The following is a 21551-nucleotide window of genomic DNA, read 5'->3' on the forward strand; positions in this document are numbered from 1 at the left end:
TTTACTTGAGTAATAAATATCTAAAGTAACAGTACTCTTACTTGAGTACAATTTCTGGCTACTCTACCCACCTCTGCCCCCCGGGTAGCGCACCCTTTGCCTTTGAGCCGTGCGCCTCTCTGAGCCTCTGCGGTGTCCGTCAGGTGGAGACTTCCTGTCGTTCCTGAGGAAGAAGAAGGACGAGCTGAAGACCAAGCAGCTCGTACGTTTCTCTGTGGACGCTGCGGCGGGCATGGCGTACCTGGAGAGTAAGAATTGCATCCACAGGTAACTTGTGGAATGTGCGTAGTCATGGCGACCATGTAGCGGATGAGACCCTCACCTCTGCTTGGTGTCAGGGACCTGGCGGCCAGGAACTGTCTGGTCGGCGAGGGCAGCGTGTTGAAGATCAGCGACTTCGGGATGAGTCGTCAGGAGGATGACGGCGTTTATTCCTCGTCCGGACTCAAACAGATTCCCATTAAATGGACGGCACCGGAAGCTCTTAATTACGGTAACACGTCTTATATCTGACATCCGTCTCACCGCCGTGACGTGACAGTGTCTCGCCGTGTGCCCCCGCAGGTCGTTACAGTTCTGAGAGTGACGTGTGGAGCTACGGCATTCTCCTGTGGGAAACCTTCAGCCTGGGGGTGTGTCCTTATCCGGGAATGACCAATCAGCAGGCTCGAGAGCAAGTGGAGAAAGGTGAGACCGTACGTCGTCGATGGTCGCCGCTCCAGCGTTAACCGCTCTGGTTGCTAGGTTACCGGATGGCGTGTCCTCAGCGTTGCCCCGACGACGTGTACAAAGTCATGCAGCGCTGTTGGCAGTACAACCCCGAGGATCGTCCCAAGTTCTCGGAACTGCAGCGAGACCTCGCCGCCATCAAGAAGAAGTGACGGGAAGTGCGGCCTTCTTTTCCGCGTTGTCTCTTACGATCGTGTGACTGAAGTAGGCGGTTAAAACACCCAATGTGAACGGCATGCGTCAGCATGGAGCGACGCCAGCCTGACTGGGCATCTGGAAGCACCACATCTGGCACAGGAAGTATGTTGCTCAAACAGGAAATGATGGTGTGCCAGCGTTTGCCAACACTACATGCATTTTTTTACACAGATGGGAGATGAGTGGTAATGTGCAACATCCCAATATAAAATACAACCAGCATAACACAAAGCATGCAAATAAGGTGGGACCTCAACCTGTCTTAAGGACTCGTTTCCCCACATCACTGAAACAATATTAGGCATCATTAGGAATGTGTATTATATATCTGGACTTTTAAAAAAAATGGTATTTATATTGTTTTTATTGCTACCTGCATCCAGAAGGCCACACGCCCTGACTGCATGAAAAAAAATTAACACGTTATTTATTTATTGTAAAAAAGTTTTTTTTTTAATTTTTACTCAACGTTTGGTATGACATTGATAGACATAACATGCATCCTTTTAACTTCAAAAGGTTGCATTTTCTTGACGGTCATCAGTCCAAATTCCAACAAGCACACGCCTTGATGTTGTAGAAGACGGAGCTTGTTATAGTGACGTCTCCACAGGACCACTGCTGGCCTGCACATAATTGCCAAATATCTTCTTTTTTTTTACGTTACTTCCATGTGACTAAGCGTTTTATAAGACCTTATTGATACATTTATAATGAAAATAAAAGACGAGAGAAGAACAACTGTGTTAAGTGATGACAACATCAGCGACCTCACTGGGTGCCATAAATAAAACTTGAACGTTGTGTGATTTGAAAATGACTCACATTTCAGCAAAGTATTAAAACTGTAAACTTCCAAAAAGCGTGGGCAGGGTGGCAGATTTGGGGTGTGGCTTGTAGCCGATGCGCTCGTTGATAAGCTCCGCCCTCGATGCGGCTGTTGAAGACGACGCTGAGGGTGAAGCTTCTGCCCCGATGACGTCAACACCCATGACCGTAGCCCCGCCTACTCCACCTCCCGACTCCGCCTCTTCACGCTGACTCTTCCGGGCCTGAAAATGTAAAAAGAGACTTGGAGATGCAAATAATTTTTTTTAAAGTGAGTTTAGTTTTATTGATGTTTGCTCCAGGGCACAATATATAGGACACTCACATCCAAACATGGCAGATACTTTTTCCTTTTCAGGGGGAAAAAGCCACACAGAGTAGTTGTTGGAATAATTGTTTGTACCGTATTTTCCGCACCTAAAAACCACAAATTTACTCAAAAGCTGACAGTGCGGCTTATAACCCGGTGCGCTTTATATATGGATTAATATTAAGATTCATTTTCATAAAGTTTAGGTCTCGCAACTACGGTAAACAGCCGCCATCTTTTTTCCCCGTAGAAGAGGAAGTGCTTCTTCTTCTACGCAAGCAACCGCCAAGGTAAGCACCCGTCCCCATAGAAGAGGAAGCGCTTCTTCTTCTACTGTAAGCAACCACCCGCCCCCGTAGAAGAAGAAGAAGAGCGCGGATATTACGTTTCATTTCCTTTGTGTGTTTACATCTGTAAAGACCACAAAATGGCTCCTACTAAGCGACAGGTTTCCGGTTCATGAAAAGACGCAATCTCTCCATCCGCACACGGACTACTATTTCACAGCAACTGCCTAAAGACTTTCAAGAAAAGCTGGCTACTTTCCGTGCATATTGTAAAAACAAGATAGCTGAAAAAAAGATCCGGCCAGAGAACATTATCAACATGGACGAGGTTCCACTGACTTTTGATATTCCTGTGAACCGCACTGTGGATACAACGGGAGCACGTACGGTGAATATTCGCACCACAGGGAATGAGAAGTCATCCTTCACTGTGGTTCTAGCTTGCCATGCTAATGGCCAGAAACTTCCACCCATGGTGATATTCAAAAGGAAGACCTTGCCAAAAGAGACCTTTCCAGCCGGCGTCATCATAAAAGCTAACTCGAAGGGATGGATGGATGAAGAAAAGATGAGCGAGTGGTTAAGGTAAGTTTACGCGAAGAGGCCGGGTGGCTTTTTTCACGCAGCTCCGTCCATGTTGATATACGACTCCATGCGCGCCCACATCACGCTGGTTTTTAATATATTATTAAAGTTTGACTGACCTATCTGACTGTTTTTTTGACATTCCTTTAGCGCAGTTAGATGCGGCTTATAACACGGGGCGGCTTATAGGTGGACAAAGTTTTGAAATATGCCGTTCATTGAAGGCGCGGCTTATAACCCAGGGCGGCTTATGGTGCGGAAAATACGGTAAGTTATCACAAAAGAAACGTTGTATTACATTATGTTCCTGATAAGAAGATGAAGGCTGTCTTTCGAGGCCTACCAAGAGGAAGAAAGCTCGTGAAACTCCACTGTGATTTCAACACGGACAGATGGCAGGATCTGCTCAACTTCCAGAGGAACTCTCTTTGAAGTATTTAACGAACTCTCTTTGAAATATTTCACAAACTCTCTTCCAACTATTTGGTAACCGAGGTCAACGCTATTTACGACCCGCTGCCCTCTTGAAGCAGCTGTGGTCAGGAGACGGGAGGGGTTATCCATTGTCCTCCGACACCTGCCCCAGCTGGATCCAGGAAGAGCCCAAGCCCGAGACATCCTCTTCTTGGTCTTCAATGTGACCGAAAACAATGACTGTTTTACATACTTCCCATTCCTGCTGAGACATGTGTTGGTGCGTGAACATTGAACATCTAAATAAAAGAGGAGACGAAAACCTTCTTCGTCAGAGCGTGCTAAGACACTGTAAGAGGTTACAGGTCGACGCCGTCTCTCCTCAATTGAGTCCAAATTGAATTCTGTCTCTGTTTGATTCCTTGCCTTTTGTCTTGTTTAATAGATGTCCTCTGTGTTTGAACGTGACAGTAGTAAATATATGAATATTTGTTACCTCAAGCTCCTTCTTGATGCTCTCAAACTCATCAGTGTCATCCATCTTCAGCTCCAGACGAGTCGGTTTTCTCCTCAACATCTTTGATGACTATAGTGACAAGACACCAAAACATTTGAATAATTGAGTTTTACTTTTACTAGACTGTCCAGTTGTACTGATGGCACATTTTCTGCAACTGGTGGAGACTAGATAACTGGCAGTCTCTCCATGTTTTCTCGCCATGGTAACATGTGATCCACATGCACTGTGTGCTGTCTCTGTCCCTCTTAATAGATAGATTGATATATATAAGTATTTCTTATATATATATATATATTAAAAAAAATACTTGACTTTCAGTTAATTCTAGCTATATATATATATATATATATATATATATGAAATACTTGACTTGGTGAATTCTAGCTGTAAATATACTCCTCCCCTCTTAGCCACGCCCCCACCCCCACCTCCCGAAATCGGAGGTCTCAAGGTTGGCAAGTATGCCACTTGAGTACACTTATTAAAAGGCAAAAAAAGGCTTCTATCTCGCTGCAATTAATCACGATTAATTACAAATTAACTATGGGGAAAAAAATCAGATTAAATATGTCAAATCTTTGTAAAAATGGAGAAAAGTATTCTTCTTAGGAGTGTATAAATCCACTCCATCATATTGACATATTGTTACATCTTTAAACTACACCTGCATATGCGCTGCTAAAGGTAAACAAACAGCAAAGTCATTTTGTGACGGTTGACAATTATATTTATCTTTTTTTTTTTTTTTAAGTCACTTTGACGTTACGCGCGTATATTTGATATGAATGCGTCGCTGCAACAACAAGGTAAACAAAGCTAAGCGGCTAACTCTGAGACGTCGACCTGGTTTATGTTTGTATTTGTATCTATTTGTCTTCGACGCCGAACAAACTTGATTAAAAGTTACCTGCTAACTCGGTTTAAGTCGTAGTGCGTCTTCAAAGAGTTCCGAGCCGCTGAGGATTTTTTGGAGCGTCCAACGCTTCTTGCGGGGAGAGTGACCTTTGACCCGGAAAAGGATGTTCTATATACATCCGGGTCACTTGAGAACCAGGTCGCCTGCCACACGATCGGCGCGAATTGCTTTTCTTCAAGTGAGTAACATGAACATTTAAGTGGATTCTAATAATTATTTGGCATATAAATATGTTAGGTATCAAGGTTAAGTGTTTTAATTTGTGTTTTTAAACCTTTTGTGCCCACTCGTGAATCGTGACGCTCTTTCTGCTATTGCTAATGCTAGCCGCTAACACCCTATGGCTTTTGACTTTTTCATTTCATCAATTAATCAATTAATCAATGTTTACTTGTATAGCCCTAAATCACGAGTGTCTCAAAGGGCTAACGTAATAGTGTGAGAGTCCAGTCCATAGTGGATCTAACATAATAGTGAGAGTCCAGTCCATAGTGGATCTAACATAATAGTGAGAGTCCAGTCCATAGTGGATCTAACATAATAGTGTGAGAGTCCAGTCCATAGTGGATCTAACATAATAGTGTGAGAGTCCAGTCCATAGTGGATCTAACATAATAGTGAGAGTCCAGTCCATAGTGGATCTAACATAATAGTGAGAGTCCAGTCCATAGTGGATCTAACATAATAGTGAGAGTCCAGTCCATAGTGGATCTAACATAATAGTGAGAGTCCAGTCCACAGTGGATCTAACATAATAGTGTGAGAGTCCAGTCCATAGTGGATCTAACATAATCGTGAGAGTCTAGTCCATAGTGGATCTAACATAATAGTGAGAGTCCAGTCCATAGTGGATCTAACATAATAGTGAGAGTTCAGTCCATAGTGGATCTAACATAATAGTGTGAGTTCAGTCCATAGTGGATCTAACATAATAGTGTGAGAGTCCAGTCCATAGTGGATCTAACATAATAGTGAGAGTCCAGTCCATAGTGGATCTAACATAATAGTGAGAGTTCAGTCCATAGTGGATCTAACATAATAGTGAGAGTCCAGTCCATAGTGGATCTAACATAATAGTGAGAGTCCAGTCCATAGTGGATCTAACATAATAGTGTGAGAGTCCAGTCCATAGTGGATCTAACATAATAGTGAGAGTCCAGTCCATAGTGGATCTAACATAATAGTGTGAGTCCAGTCAATAGTGGATCTAACATAATAGTGTGAGAGTCCAGTCCATAGTGGATCTAACATAATAGTGTGAGAGTCCAGTCCATAGTAGATCTAACATAATAGTGAGAGTTCAGTCCATAGTGGATCTAACATAATAGTGTGAGTTCAGTCCATAGTGGATCTAACATAATAGTGTGAGAGTCCAGTCCATAGTGGATCTAACATAATAGTGAGAGTCCAGTCCATAGGGGATCTAACATAATAGTGAGAGTTCAGTCCATAGTGGATCTAACATAATAGTGAGAGTCCAGTCCATAGTGGATCTAACATAATAGTGAGAGTCCAGTCCATAGTGGATCTAACATAATAGTGTGAGAGTCCAGTCCATAGTGGATCTAACATAATAGTGAGAGTCCAGTCCATAGTGGATCTAACATAATAGTGTGAGTCCAGTCAATAGTGGATCTAACATAATAGTGTGAGAGTCCAGTCCATAGTGGATCTAACATAATAGTGTGAGAGTCCAGTCCATAGTAGATCTAACATAATAGTGAGAGTTCAGTCCATAGTGGATCTAACATAATAGTGTGAGTCCAGTCCATAGTGGATCTAACATAATAGTGAGAGTCCAGTCCATAGTGGATCAAACATAATAGTGAGAGTCCAGTCCATAGTGGATCTAACATAATAGTGAGAGTCCAGTCCATAGTGGGGCCTGCAGGGGATCATCTTGAGTGGAGACAGGTCAGCAGTGCAGAGATGTCCCCAACTGATGCACAGATGAGTGGTCCACCCTGGGTCCCGACTTTGGACAGCTAGCGATTCATCTGTGGAGGAGAGGGGGGGAGGGCAGAAAAAGAAACGGCAGATCAACTGGTCTAAAAGGGGGGTCTATTTAAAGACTATACAAATGTGTTTTAAGATGGGACTTAAATGCTCCTACTGAGGTAGCATCTTTTTTTGGGCTCTGGGAATCACTAATAAGCCGGAGTTCTTTGAACGCAGATTTCTTGCCGGGACATATGGTACAATACAATCAGCAAGATAGGACGGAGCTAGACCGTGTAGTATTTTATACGTAAGTAGTAAAACCTTAAAGTCACATCTTAAGTGCACAGGAAGCCAGTGCAGGTGAGCCAGTATAGGTATATATATATATAAGTATATAAGGTATATACAGTATAGGCGTAATATGATCAAACTTTCTTGTTCTTGTCAAAAGTCTAGCAGCCGCATTTTGTACCAACTGTAATCTTTTAACGCTAGACATAGGGAGACCCGAAAATAATACGTTACAGTAATCGAGACGAGACGTAACGAACGCATGAATAATGATCTCAGCGTCGCTAGTGGATAAAATGGAAAACATTTTAGCGATATTACGGAGATGAAAGAAGGCTGTTTTAGTATTTTTTTGTACATTTGACTGTTTTCCCCTAGTTTTGTCTACTTTTCTTGCAGTTTACGTGTGTGAAAGATTGTATGGATGTTGGTATTATTATGTTTGCCAGCATTGTTGTCGATTAGAAGAAGTCATGTGAACATCTGATATGAAACGAGCAGCTTTATAAATACATTCTACTGCAGGGGTGCACACACCTTTTCTGCAGGTGAGCTACTTTTCAATTGACCAAGTGGAGGGGATCTACCTCATTCATATATATCATTTATATTGATTTATTTATGAAAGATGTGTTTTTGTTAACAAGTTAAAGGTGTTTAATGATAATACAAGCATGTTTAACACATATAGATTAATTTATTTCATGAAGACCAGAATATAAGTTGGTGTATGACCTGATTCTGATGACTTGCATTGATTGGAATCAGACAGTAGTGATGATAACATCCACATTTTCAAATAGAGGAGAGAAAAAAAGTCCTAATTTCTGTCCAAGACCACAAGAAAGCGATTGGTTTTTGGCATCTTATTTGTCCAGCTTCCATACTCCTTTTTATACACTTTATAAGAAATACATTGGCGTTGAACTCCGTAGCTTGCTAGCATGTGCACGCCAGCTTTCTGAGACTCTTATTTTGTTAGCGCAGGCAGGATGAAGCAGTGCTTTTATTGTGAAGATAGGAACTGTGCGGTTAGTCTTTAGGCTTTTGGCAGTAGGTACGGATGGAATAAAAACTGTTCCTCGCCTTCCTGACCGTCTTTTTTTCCCTCACAGTGAGCTGGCAGCAGCCAGCATCATTTCGCAAGATCCTTGTGTGCCTTGAATGTTAATCAAGTGACGTCATACACTCTTAGAAATAAAAGTGTTAAGTAGAACCATATAAGGTTCTTCGGCTCGTCCTCATAGGAGAACCCTTTTTGGCTCCAGGTAGAACCTTTTTATAAAGGTTCCACCTGGAACCCTTTTGGAGGGTTCTACCTAGAACTGTGTGTGTAAGGTTGCACCCAGAACCCCCCATGAGAGGTTCTACAAAGAACCCACGCAGGGAGTTCCACTAAGAACCCTTTCATGTTTCAAGGGTTTCATCTAGAACCCACACAGGGAGTTACACTATGAACCCTTTCGTATTTCAAGGGTTTCATCTAGAACCCACACAGGGAGTTCCACTAAGAACCCTTTTGTATTTCAAGACTTTCATCTAGAACCCACGCAGGGAGTTCCACTAAGAACCCTTTCGTATTTCAAGGGTTTCATCTAGAACCCACACAGGGAGTTCCACTAAGAACCCTTTTGTATTTCAAGACTTTCATCTAGAACCCACGCAGGGAGTTCCACTAAGAACCCTTTTGTATTTCAAGACTTTCATCTAGAACCCACGCAGGGAGTTCCACTAAGAACCCTTTCGTATTTCAAGGGTTTCATCTAGAACCCACACAGGGAGTTCCACTAAGAACCCTTTCGTTTGTCAAGGGTTTCATCTAGAACCCATGCAGGGAGTTCCACTAAGAACCCTTTCATGTTTCAAGGGTTTCATCTAGAACCCACACAGGGAGTTCCACAAAGAACTCTTTCATGTTTCAAGGGTTTCATCTAGACCTGACACAGGGGGTTCTAAAAACATCCCTTTTCAAAGGTTTTCACCGATAACCGTCTTGTCTTCTGAGGGTTCTATAAAGAACCATATTGTATTCTACAGATCAGTTTAGTTCATATTATATTGTAGTCATTTATCATGTTGACATTGAACAAACATTCAAAACATTTTAATGAGAAAAACATTTATTTAAAGATAGGCACCATTATTGGCAAATGTTATCAGGAAGTATGTCCCTGGTGACACAGGATCTTACCCATGCTTTCAACAATCCCTGAAGAACTCTTTCTTCCAAAAACGGTTCTCTGGATCAAAATAGTTCTTACTGGAACCCTTAGTGTTAGTGAGAACCCTTTTAAAACCAATTATTCAGAAAAGGGGTTTTAAAGGGTTCTCTGGATCAAAATGGTTCTTACTGGAACCATTAGTGTTACCAAGAACCCTTGAAAAACCCTTTCTTCGGGAAAGGGTTTTTCAGAAGCAAATGGTTCCAGTTAGAACCTCAGCCCTTGTAGAAGAACCCTTTTAGAACCCTTATTTCTAAGAGTGTAGTGAAGATTTATGATCTTTCATTTTTAGGCCTTCCTGTCGGTCATTTTTTCTTAATAATGAGCTCGCAGCAGCCAGCATCATCTCACAGGACCCTCGGGTGCCGTGAATGTCAATCAAGTGACGAAAGTGACGTCATGGTGAAGATTGATGATCGCTCATTTTTAGGTCTATTTTTTTAATGCCTGGCTGGCGATCGACCTCAGGTTCTACTGTAAACTGTAATAAGTATATTATTGACATCATCATTGTCAATGCTTCAATGTGTTTGGACACCTTTTTAGATGTTGCTTTCATAATTATTGCACTTTTTTCTATTAGTCTTTTAGGCTTTTTCAAGACTCACCATGTCAGACGATGAGGATTTGGTTCCGGCCCCAAAGAAAAGTCGCGTTTTCTATGGAAGCCTGGAGGAAAAAGAGCGCGAACGCCTGAAGGCTGAGACATTGAGCGGATTTGCGACGGGAAATGATGCCGTGAAGGCGGGAATCGAGGCGGGAAACATAAACATCTCGTCTTGTGAGTGACTGGTTTATAACACAGCCTTGATGTCTGAAGCAGCGGCGGCCGGGATGTGACTGGCTGTCTCGTGATGCTTCACAGGTGAAACTCTGGACCTGGAGGAGCATGTCAATGAGCGACAGCAAGAAGCGCTCGCAGAATTTGAGCGGCGGCGGCGAGCGCGACAGATCACAGTTTCCACAGACGACACAGAGGTCAAGGCAGGACTCAGGATGCTCTCAGAGCCCATCACTTTGTTTGGGGAGGGGCCAGCTGACCGACGGGAGAGGTTTGTGACATCGTTTACACTACTGTGACCCTGAACGCAACACAAACGAACTTACTTTTACTGCCACGTTGTCCACTTTTTTAGGCTACGTGGTATTTTGTCTGTGATCGGTCCAGACGCTCTAAAGAAGTCCAGGAGAGATGACGACCGATCCAAGCGATCGCAGGACGAGGTTGGCATGACACCCACTAGGGATGTAACGATAAACGTTATAATGATAAACTGCGGTAAAACTTCCTATGATTAGTATTACCGTTTTACATTAAAATGGTCACAAAACTGTGATTGATAACTCCACTCTGATAAACTCACGGACAGGTGACACGGCTCATTTATTGGAGAAGCAAGCTGGCGCTATCGAGCTTAAATGCTAACATGAAAACAAGAGACATTAACCTCTTTTTGATTCATAAACAACAATTCACAATCCAAACCTACATAAACATATTTCTATGTGAGCAACTAAGCTATGCAATTTTCCGCATTAAATAAAGGCTTAGCGGCCACATGCGTGGACAGCACCTTTTAGCTCTTATTTCCAAAATTGTGTACACTACTGATTTGGGGTCTTATGGCCGCTTATATGGACACTTACACTGCCATCTGGTGGTGTCAGAAGAGTATATGAATGACTATGAGAAACCTTGGAGAGGACCGCATATGTGGGTAACCCCCCCCCCCCTAGGGGAGACCGAAAGCAATGGATGTCGAGTGGGTCTGACATAATATTGTGAGAGTCCAGTCCATAGTGGATCCAACATAATAGTAAGAGTCCAGTCCATAGTGGGGGCAGCAGGACACCATCCCTGCTGCGGGTCAGCAGCGCAGAGATGTTCCCAGCCAATGCATAGGCGAGCGGTCCACCCCGGGTCCCGACTCTGGACAGCCAGCACTTCATCCATGACCACCGGACCTGTGCCCACCCCCCCTCCACAAGGGATAGAGGGGAGCAGAGGAGAGAAGAAAAGAAACGGCAGATCAACTGGTCTAACAGGGGGGCTATTTAAAGGCTAGAGTATACAAATGAGTTTTAAGATGGGACTTAAATGCTTCTACTGAGGTAGCATCTCTAATTGTTACCGGGAGAGCATTCCATAGTACTGGAGCCCGAATAGAAAACGCTCTATAGCCCGCAGACTTTTTTTGGGCTCTGGGAATCACTAATAAGCCAGAGTTCTTTGAACGCAGATTTCTTGCCGGGACATATGGTACAATGCAATCGACAAGATAGGACGGAGCTTGACCGTGTAGTATTTTATACGTAAGTAGTAAAACCTTAAAGTCACATCTTAAGTGCACAGGAAGCCAGTGCAGGTGAGCCAGTATAGGCGTAATATGATCAAACTTTCTTGTTCTTGTCAAAAGTCTAGCAGCCGCATTTTGTACCAATTGTAATCTTTTAATGCTAGACATAGGGAGACCTGAAAATAATACGTTACAGTAGTCGAGACGAGACGTAACGAACGCATGAATAATGATCTCAGCGTCGCTAGTGGATAAAATACAACGAATTTTAGCGATATTACGGAGATGAAAGAAGGCCGTTTTAGTAACACTCTTAATGTGTGACTCAAAGGAGAGAGTTGGGTCGAAAATAATACCCAGATTCTTTACTGATTCGCCTTGTGTAATTGTTTGGTTGTCAAATGTTAAGGTGGTATTTTTAAATAAATGTCGGTGTTTAGCAGGACCGATAATCAGCATTTCCGTTTTCTTGGCGTTGAGTTGCAAGAAGTTAGCACATTTGTGTACTTATGGACTAAGTACATCATATCAAAAGATGATTCTTAGTTTTTATCCTAATTAGGGTCCAATAAGCCCAAATAGCAAAGAGAAATGAAAAAAACATGTAAAAAAAACAGCTTGGGCCTAAAGAGGTTAAACCTCTAGGATGTGCTCTCTTTGCGAAGAGAAATTGTATTGTATTTATTGTATTAAATGTTTGGTTATAAGAGTGTATGAGTAGTTTTAGAGCACATTCAACAATGCTCCAATAATGATAACGTGATAATTTTGGTGACAATAATCGTGATATGAAATTTTCATATCGTTACATCCCTAACCACACACACACACACACACACACACACACACACACACACACACACACACACACACACACACACACACACACACACACACACACACACACACACACACACACACACACACACACACACACACACACACACACACACTCACTCACTCACTCACTCACTCACTCAAGAGTGTTTCGTGACAATAGAAGATGTTTTGTTTTTCCCTGACCAATTACAGTGTCACCAGACATGGTACCACGAAGGGCCCGCCCCCCTCAAGGATGCTCGTCTTTGGTTGGCCCGCTACTCTCTGCCCAGGTAATTGGCCAACGACTCGACCAATGAGAGTTCAGTGACACTTTAGTTTGGATTGTCGGTTGTCTTTACGACAAAGTGGTTCCAGAGTATCTTACTTCTGTAAACATCTTTCAAGCCAGCTTGTGTGTGGTGACAGTGTCATGACCATAGAGTCCTTCAAATCAAATATCAAAATGTGTGTGTTCTGTACTCTGATTGGTCTGCCAGGGCTATTAAGCGTCTGGATGCGGCCAGGGCCCAGAAGGATATGTGTGAGGCAGCCAGAACCGTCCGACAACAAGAGCTCCACAAGACCCTGAGAGTGAGCATAGACTTTGTTTGTGGCTTCAAAATGTTAGCCTTGTAGTTCGGGAGGGGAATCGATGATATTATTGATATGTAAGATTCCGATTTGGTTCTTTATTGACTCTCATTAGGATAAAAAGAGAACAAACAGGTCAATTAGCATCAACTCTGTTTAGTTATAAATGACTGCACAAACCCAACAGCCTAGGACTCTTTGAAGTGTTTCCAGCTCCGTATTTTCCGGACCATAGGGTGCACGATGAGCGGGTCTAGTCAGGTTTACTTTCATATATAAGGCGCACCGGATTATAGGGCGCATTAAAGGGGTAATTTTTTTTTTTTTCTAAACGTAAAACACCTCCTTGTTGTCTACATAACATGTAATGGTGGTTCTTTGGTCAAAATGTTGCATAGATGATGTTTTACACATCATCTTCAAGCCGCTTTCTGACAGTCGCTTTGTGGGCGGTCTTATTTACGTGGCTCACCTTCGACAGCGTCTTCTCCCCGTCATCTTTGTTGTAGCGGTGTAGCGTGCAAGGACGGGAGTGGAAGAAGTGTCAAAAGATGGAGCTAACTGTTTTAATGACATTCACACTTTACTTCAATCAATAACGAAGCAGCATCTCCTCATTCGGGGATCACTAGTGCAACAACAAGGCCGGAAATGTGACCCGTGAATAACCGTCCGACCGGAACTCTCTAATAACTAAAGGTCCTTGGGTGAATAATGTAAACTCACTACACCGGTATGTTTTAGCGCTTTCATAGCGAGTTTACTGACAGATATAAGTAAGAACTTTACACTACTTTATATTACAAATGGCAACAGCGGAGGATGAATGTCCCATAACAAGAAGATAGAGAAAAAGAAGAAGCTTATCGACTACGGTGTCGACACAGACTACAAAGGCGGTAGCGTGCGCATTTTCAGGACTTATGCAGATCCCAAATACACATCAGCAGGTACCAGAAGGTAAGAAAAGTTGCTTTTGTGTAATATTGCGAAACAAAACGGCAGATAATATGTCTTACCTTATACACACATCATAATAATACCCATATGTTGAAGCACAGTACAATCCATCAAGCGGTGCGGCTTCATAGCTTACCAATGTTGTACGAAAAAATGTTGATAGATTTTTGAGCGCCGTGTGTTATGTTCTATATTTTCAATGGAACATATACAATTTTGGGGTTGTTTACTTGAGTCATATTGCAGTCTACACGTATCTCTTATGTGTGACTGCCGTCTACTGGTCACACTTATCATTTCACCATGTACCAACTAAAATAGCTTCGAGGTCGGTAAGCACAACCAAAATTATTGCGTACGTTAGGCGCACCGGGTTATAAGGCGCGCTGTCCAAATTTGAGAAAATGAAAGGATTTTAAGTGCGCCTTATAGTCCTAACAAATAAGGTATTTTCTCCTTTTTTAGAAGGTTTTTAATCATTATTACAATAAAGTTTTTAAAGTTCAATATCGAAAGGTCAAACAAATGTTCTTCTTTTTCAGTACTTGAACAACTTCTGCAGTCAAATCGGCGACGATCGACCGATCAGCTTCTGCCACTTTAGTCCCGACTCCAAAATGCTGGCTACGGCCTCTTGGTAACACACACACACACACACACACACACACACACACACACACACACACACACACACACACACACACACACACACACACACACACACACACACACACTCACACACACACACTGATTGAACTAATGTTATGCTAACATCAGCTATTCCCCATAGGAGCGGTTTGTGTAAGCTGTGGTCCGTCCCTGACTGCACCCCGATTCGCACACTAAGAGGTGGGCGGATCCTCACATGTTTGTCAAACCTCCATATGAGGTCACAATTGAGAAAAAGTTTGTGAAATGTGTGAAAATGGAGATGTAGGAATGAGGGTTTTAATCACGTTGTTGGTTCTTATTGCTGTCTTTTTATGTCTGAAGGTCACAACACCAACGTGGGAGCAGTGGTTTTCCGTCCGCAGGCCGGAGTGTCTCTCGACCAATCAGATGTCAGTTTGGCCTCTTGTGCTGCAGATGGATCAGTGAAGCTTTGGAACCTGGAAAGGTAAGACAGCAGAAGGATAAGGAGGGCGGCTTGTCGGGCGACTCGAGCGAAAACAAACAAACTGGGTTGATGCTAGGAGGGAAGGACAAAAACTGGATTTACCAGAAGAAGACACGTAGTGTAGGCAGCCAGCACTACATTCGAAGGAGACGACGTGGGGGCATGGCTGCGTTAGCACACTGGAGAAGAATTCTCACAAGAACTCAAATAAATGCCCTGTCAGATATCGAAACATATTTGGGGAGAATTATTAACAATGAGATTAATTTTCATTCTTAAATGAGGCAGAAAAGTGAACCTTTCTCATGCAGGGCAAACATGCTGATGCTTGGTTACTACTATCTACTTCTTTAATGTTTTTAATTTAATTTAAAAAATTTAAAAAAAATTAAATACAGTGTTCCCTCGTTTAACGCAGCAGTTATGTTCCAAAAAATACCCGCTTTAAGTGAAATCCATGTAGTAGAAGTTTATTTTTTTCCTTTTCTTTTGTGTTTTCGTTCATTATGTTTTTTCATTTAAATTATGTTTTTTTTCTTTTTTTCCGTATTTTCCGCACCATAAGCCGCCCTGGGTTATAAGCCGCATCTAACTGCGCTAAAGGGAATGTCAAAAAAACAGTCAGATAGGTCAGTCAAACTTTAATAATATATTAAAAACCAGCGTTCTAACAACTCTGTTCACTCCCAAAATGTACGGTAATGTGCAAATGTGCAATCACAAACATAGTAAAATTCAAAATAGTGCAAAGCAATAACATCAATAACTTAATGTTGCTCGAACGTTAATGTCACAACACACAAAATAAACATAACGCTCACTTTCTGAAGTTATTCTTCATTCATAAATCCCTCGAATTCTTCTCCTTCGGTGTCCGAATTAAAAAGTTGGGCGAATACGGGATCCAAAATGGCCGGCTCCGTCTCGTCGAAGTCATTGCCTTCCGGAAAGCTCGGACCACAGTTGTGACCGAAATATCCGCCCAGGCATTTACGATCCACTGGCAGATGTTGGCGTATGTCGTCCGGCGCTGTCTCCCTGTCTTAGTGAAGGTGTGTTCGCCTTCGGTCATCCATTGTTCCCACGCCGTTCGCAGTCGTGCTTTAAATGACCTGTTGACACCAATATCGAGCGGTTGGAGTTCTTTGGTTAATCCACCCGGAATAACGGCGAGTGTTGTATTTGTGTGCTTCACTTGTTTTTTGACACCATCTGTGATGTGGGCGCGCATGGAGTCGTATATCAACATGGAACACACAAAGGAAATGAAACGTAATACCCGCGCGCTTCTTCTTCTACGGGGGCGGGTGGTTGCTTACCGTAGAAGAAGAAGCGCTTCCTCTTCTACGGGGGCGGGTGCTTACCTTGGCAGTTGCTTACCATAGAAGAAGAAGCGCTTCCTCTTCTACGGGGAAAAAAGATGGCGGCTGTTTACCGTAGTTGCGAGACCGAAACTTTATGAAAATAAATATTTATATTAATCCATATATAAGGCGCACCGGGTTATAAGCCGCACTGTCAGCTTTTGTGAAAATTTGTGGTTTTTAGGTGCGGCTTATAGTGCGGAAAATACGGTACTGTGAATGTTTTTTTTGTTTATAGGTTTTTTTTTTTTCATTGATTGTTTTTTTAATTTACAGTACTGTACAGTGTATGTTTTTTGGCTTCTTATATATATTTTAAGTCTGCAAAAGCCCTAACCACACACTTTATAAACTTTTCTCACATTTCTCTCGTTTAAACACTCTCAAAGTTCAAACTTTTGTGGATTAAAAAAATAAGTACAGTATTAACTGTATTAATGAATGAAACCAAAGATCAAAACCTGTTTTGCTAGGGCTCTAGGACTTTTTTACCTATAAATAAGCCTGGGTTTTATCATAAAGCCTGCAGCATTTCCACACATAACCAGAGTCACACCATCTTTTTGGGCCTTAAATCCTGCACTTTTGGTTTCGTCCTGCATTATAAAGGTGCGAGAGGGCATTCCTTTACAAAATAATCCTGTCTCATCCATATTAAAAAACATTTTCAGGATTATATCCCCCACCACAGTATACATTCTGTACTGTACAGGACACATGGCATGAAGAAGATTGATTGACAATGGTCTACAGTCTTTTAGCCAATCAGGACGCAGAACACTGCGCATTCATACGCTGTAAAAAAAAAAAAGCATGCGACACTGTAAAAAAAATTACACACAAAAAAAAGCGAGGGAGCACTGTACTGGTATAATATGTGTATTTCTTGTATCTGCAAAATATCGATAATTGGTCAATCCCTACAAAGTAACAAGTTCTCTCTGTGGTTACCATAGTGACGAGCCAGTGGCGGACATCGAGGGTCACAGTGAGCGAGTGTCCCGCGTTTGTTGGCATCCGTCCGGAAGGTTCCTGGGAACTACATGGTAAATGACGCTCCTGCTAACAATATCCTCCACATATACAGTATGTACGATGCCACGCCCCTCCAACACACCTGTGTGCTTGTAGCTACGACCATTCATGGCGTCTTTGGGATCTGGAAGTTCAGGAGGAGATTCTTCATCAAGAAGGACACAGTAAAGGAGTTCATGACATCCATTTTCATCCTGATGGATCACTGGCTGCTACTGGGTAACTACTACTGCTACATTAGTACATTGTACTACATACACACTGTACAACTTTACAGTACTATATACACACATCTTTACTATCATACACACCACAGTGGACTGGATTCCTTTGGGAGAGTTTGGGATCTTCGCACAGGACGCTGTGTTGTCTTCCTTGAAGGACACCTAAAAGAGATCTACAGCGTGCACTTCTCACCTAACGGGTCAGCCAATCACAAGAGAGCACATCAGACCCACTTTGGGTTCACGTTGAAGGTGAAGCGAAAGGACGGAGGTTAAATGTTTTTACTTGACGTATGTTCTTCTCAGCTACCACCTAGCAACAGGAAGTGGAGACAACACCTGTAAGGTTTGGGATCTGAGGAACAGGAAGTGTCTGTACACAGTCCCCGCCCACCAGAACCTGTTGTCAGGTGTCCGATTCCAGCGTAAGATGTTTTTTAAGTCAATGGATATAAGCCAGTGGTGTCAAACCCGTTTTCATTGGGTGCCACTTTGCAGTTATGACTGCCCTCAGAGGGCCACTTATAACAGTGAATAACATATACATTTTAAATTGCTTCATTACATAATTATTTATTGTTATATGTTTTAACGTAAACTGTAAGGAAAATATGTAGATTTTAGAGTAAAGTTTAGCTGCAGAAAGTTTACCATAAAATGTATACTGAAAATGGGAAAACCGTACCACTGTTTTACTGTAAAATCTACGGTCCTTGTTTTTACGGTGTATTACTGTAAATAGAAAAACAATATTACACTTTTTTGTTTTGCGTTTTTACGGTAAAATTTTGGCAACTGAGCTAACAGTTTTTTACCGAAAATATAATTTTTACATTGTACAATTTGATGGATAAGTTGCTTCAGAATCAAGAGTCAAGCAGATATTTAAGTACTTATTTTGATGTTTGGAATGTGTGATAATATATTTGTAATATATACTATATACATTTTAAAATTGCTTCATTACACAATTATTTATTGTTATATATGTTTATGTACACTGTAAGAAAAATATGTAGATTTTAGAGTAAAGTATAGCTGCCAAAATTTTTACCGTAAAATGTACAATGTTTTTTTACCATGTATACTGTAAATGGGAAAACAGTACCACTGTTTTACTGTAAAATCTATGGTCGTTTTTACGGTGTATTACTGTAAATGGAAAAACAATATTACACTTTTTTGTTTTGCGTTTTTACGGTAAAATTCTGGCAACTGAGCTACCAGTTTTTTACCGAAAAATTATTTTTACATTGTACAATTTGATGGATAAGTTGCTTCAGAATCAAGAGTCAAGCAGATATTTAAGTAATTATTTTGATGTTTGGAATGTGTGATAATATATTTGTAATATATACTATATACATTTTAAATTGCTTCATTACACAATTATTTGTTATATATTTTTACGTACACTGCAAGTAAAATATGTAGATTTTAGAGTAAAGTATGGCTGCCAAAATTTTACCTTAAAATGTACAATGTTTTTTACTATGTATACTGTAAATGGTGTTGCGTTTTGGACCAGTTGTTCCTCCCAGGGAATTCAAGTCTCAATTCGCTCCCAAGTTCTTTCCGACACTTAAAGCTGAGTTGAAAAACCACCAGAGACAGAATAGGTATTTTGTTGTATATATTCTCAAAGCTTTGACAACATACATTTTAGATTGAGACCAGTCTAACCCTAGAACCTTCTATCGCGCACACCCAAAATGGTCTGTCTTCCCGATCCCATCACCCTCTCTCTCCTTCCCCCTCACTAGCCATAACAAAAGCACAACGTCTCCCTAGCCATAATACATTCCAAAGAACTCAAGGTTATCACACATAGTATGCTTGCTGACAAAAGACAAAATAGCTTTAACAATGGGAAAACAGTACCACTGTTTTACTGTAAAATCTACGGTCGTTGTTTTTACGGTGTATTACTGTAAATGGAAAAACAATATTACGCATTTTTTGGTTTTGTGTTTTTACGGTAAAATACTGGCAACTGAGATAACAGTTTTTTACTGAAAAATAATTTTTACATTGTACAATTTGATGGATAAGTGGATGAGTCAAACAAATATTTAAAAACTTATTTTGATGTTAGGAATATTAGATTAAGTTTAAAATTTATGAAATTGCATACAGTACATGTACCGGTATTTTTGTCTGTCAAAATAGAAAGTCGACTTAATTTAGAAAGAAATAGACGCATGGTAATTCCAGGCTTTTGCGGGCCACATAAAATGAGGTGGCGGAACCAGGGCCCGCTTGTGACATAGGCCGTATAGGCAAATGCTAAGGGCGCCGTCCATCAGGGGGCGCCACGCCAGTGCCACAAATGTTGGAGAAAAAAAAAAAAAAAAAAGTTGGTACTATTATTTCTAAATACAAAAAATAATCCCACGTTAATTAAAATGCAAAGTAAAGCCTATGTAATAGAAATATTATTTGTTACAACATTACGCTAAATTGTTATGGAAAATAATAATGTAACGTTAGGTAATTACAGTACTCCCACCTTACATTCCTCAGGGACATTTGTATTAGATCTTTTAAGCAGGTGTTTTTTGTTTGCATTGTTATTGCCTTCTGGTTAGCTAATGTTTGCCCTGCAGGTAATAGTCACTTTTCCACCCCTTTATATATTAGGCCACCTAAAATCTTGCCTAGGGCACCAGATTGGTTAGGGCCGGGCCTGGGCGGACCAGATATGGCCCCCGGGCCTTGAGTTTGACACATGTGATATAAGCGATTCAGCTCAAAAGTATGACTTTGTTAGATGATCGCCTTTGGCCTTAGTATTGATGCTAATAAGTGTGTGTGTGTGTGTGTGTGTGTGTGTGTGTGTGTGTGTGTGTGTGTGCGCGCCCCTACAGCAACAGACGGCCACTTCCTGTTGACGTGCGCATATGACAACATGGCAAAGGTTTGGAGTCATCCTGGTTGGATGCCGCTGAAGACCCTGGCAGGACACGAGGGAAAGGTAAAATCTTTGCTTTATTTTGATGTTTTTTGAAGAAAATCTAATAGTAAGCACATTCTTTTTGTCACATTTGTTTTTTAGGTGATGGGCGTGGACGTGTCACCCGATGGCAAACTGATCGCCACGTGCTCCTACGACAGAACTTTTAAACTTTGGGTGTCTGAGTGATTTAATCTCATTGTTTTTTTTTTTATAATAAAATGTGGCTTTTGTCCATGTGTTCTCGAGCAAGTGACGTGTATTTCTGGTCTTGTCCTCCTCGTCCGTGCAGAAGGGTGACACGGCAGTGCGGCTGGATCAAAAGAGACGTCGGAGACGCTGTACTGAACCAATAGTTGCTTTGTTACCAGGGAGCGTTGTTATACAGGACTGCAGTTCCTGGAGGAGGTCAGGTCAAAAATGGAGCACTCCTAACTTGGAGCGCTTTTTTCTTTCTTTCTTTCTTTCTTTTAGTTTATTTGGAACATGAACACACTTACATCATAATACATCACACAATTTCATATCATTTCATTTTACATCATGCCCGAAAAGGAGTAGGAAGAAGCAAAGCTTATTTAATCCTGCCCCTTTCCCACTTCAAAGCGTTTACAAATATATAGAATCATTTACTGACCTTTTTATATAATAAGATAACATCTATGAATTAGTATACAACAGTTTTGTAATATGTAATTAATTAATTAATTCAGTCATTATTAACATACTGAGATGAAGAATATCTTATTTTCAATAAGGTTGAAAGTATTTCTCATAATTCTTCTTCTTTGTACTCTGTAAGCACTTTTATCATATCATATCAGTACAATTTTTAACTTCTTTACTTAATCCATTCCATAATTTAATTCCACATACTGATATGCTAAAAGTTCTAAGTGTTGTACGTGCATATAAATGTTTTAAATTATTTTTTCCTCTAAGGTTAT

The 21551-nt window shown here is 41.3% G+C and overlaps 3 protein-coding genes across 5 annotated transcripts in view; 2 read left to right on the forward strand and 1 right to left on the reverse strand.

The window, feature by feature from the left end:
- The window catches only part of fer (fer (fps/fes related) tyrosine kinase), a 35237-nt gene extending 33569 nt beyond the window's left edge, over positions 1–1668 (forward strand). For all 3 annotated transcript variants that reach the window (XM_061927182.2, XM_061927183.2, XM_061927184.2), the window contains 4 exons: positions 144–267; positions 339–493; positions 565–687; positions 745–1668. In XM_061927182.2, coding sequence (XP_061783166.1) covers positions 144–267; positions 339–493; positions 565–687; positions 745–881 — 539 coding nt within the window. In that variant the 3' untranslated portion in view covers positions 882–1668. The remainder of the gene's footprint in view (positions 1–143; positions 268–338; positions 494–564; positions 688–744) is intronic.
- On the reverse strand, positions 1351–4886 carry cdc26 (cell division cycle 26 homolog). The gene is made up of 3 exons (XM_061927186.1): positions 4779–4886; positions 3848–3937; positions 1351–1979 (listed from the first exon to the last, which is right to left on the reverse strand). The coding sequence occupies exons 2-3, from the start codon at positions 3926–3928 to the stop codon at positions 1767–1769; spliced, it is 294 nt and encodes a 97-aa protein (XP_061783170.1). The 5' UTR covers positions 3929–3937; positions 4779–4886; the 3' UTR covers positions 1351–1766.
- Positions 4832–20856, forward strand: prpf4 (pre-mRNA splicing tri-snRNP complex factor PRPF4). Its single transcript, XM_061927185.1, has 15 exons — positions 4832–4965; positions 9825–10022; positions 10107–10293; positions 10378–10465; positions 12571–12650; positions 12858–12951; positions 14454–14548; positions 14702–14760; positions 14905–15028; positions 17349–17438; positions 17524–17646; positions 17744–17851; positions 17958–18076; positions 20519–20625; positions 20707–20856. Exons 2-15 carry the CDS (start codon positions 9851–9853, stop codon positions 20791–20793), a joined length of 1533 nt encoding a protein of 510 aa, XP_061783169.1. The 5' UTR covers positions 4832–4965; positions 9825–9850; the 3' UTR covers positions 20794–20856.
- Positions 20857–21551: the final 695 nt, after the last annotated feature.

The sequence above is a fragment of the Nerophis lumbriciformis genome, linkage group LG32 (assembly GCF_033978685.3).
Source record: "Nerophis lumbriciformis linkage group LG32, RoL_Nlum_v2.1, whole genome shotgun sequence".
Classification (NCBI taxonomy): domain Eukaryota; kingdom Metazoa; phylum Chordata; class Actinopteri; order Syngnathiformes; family Syngnathidae; genus Nerophis; species Nerophis lumbriciformis.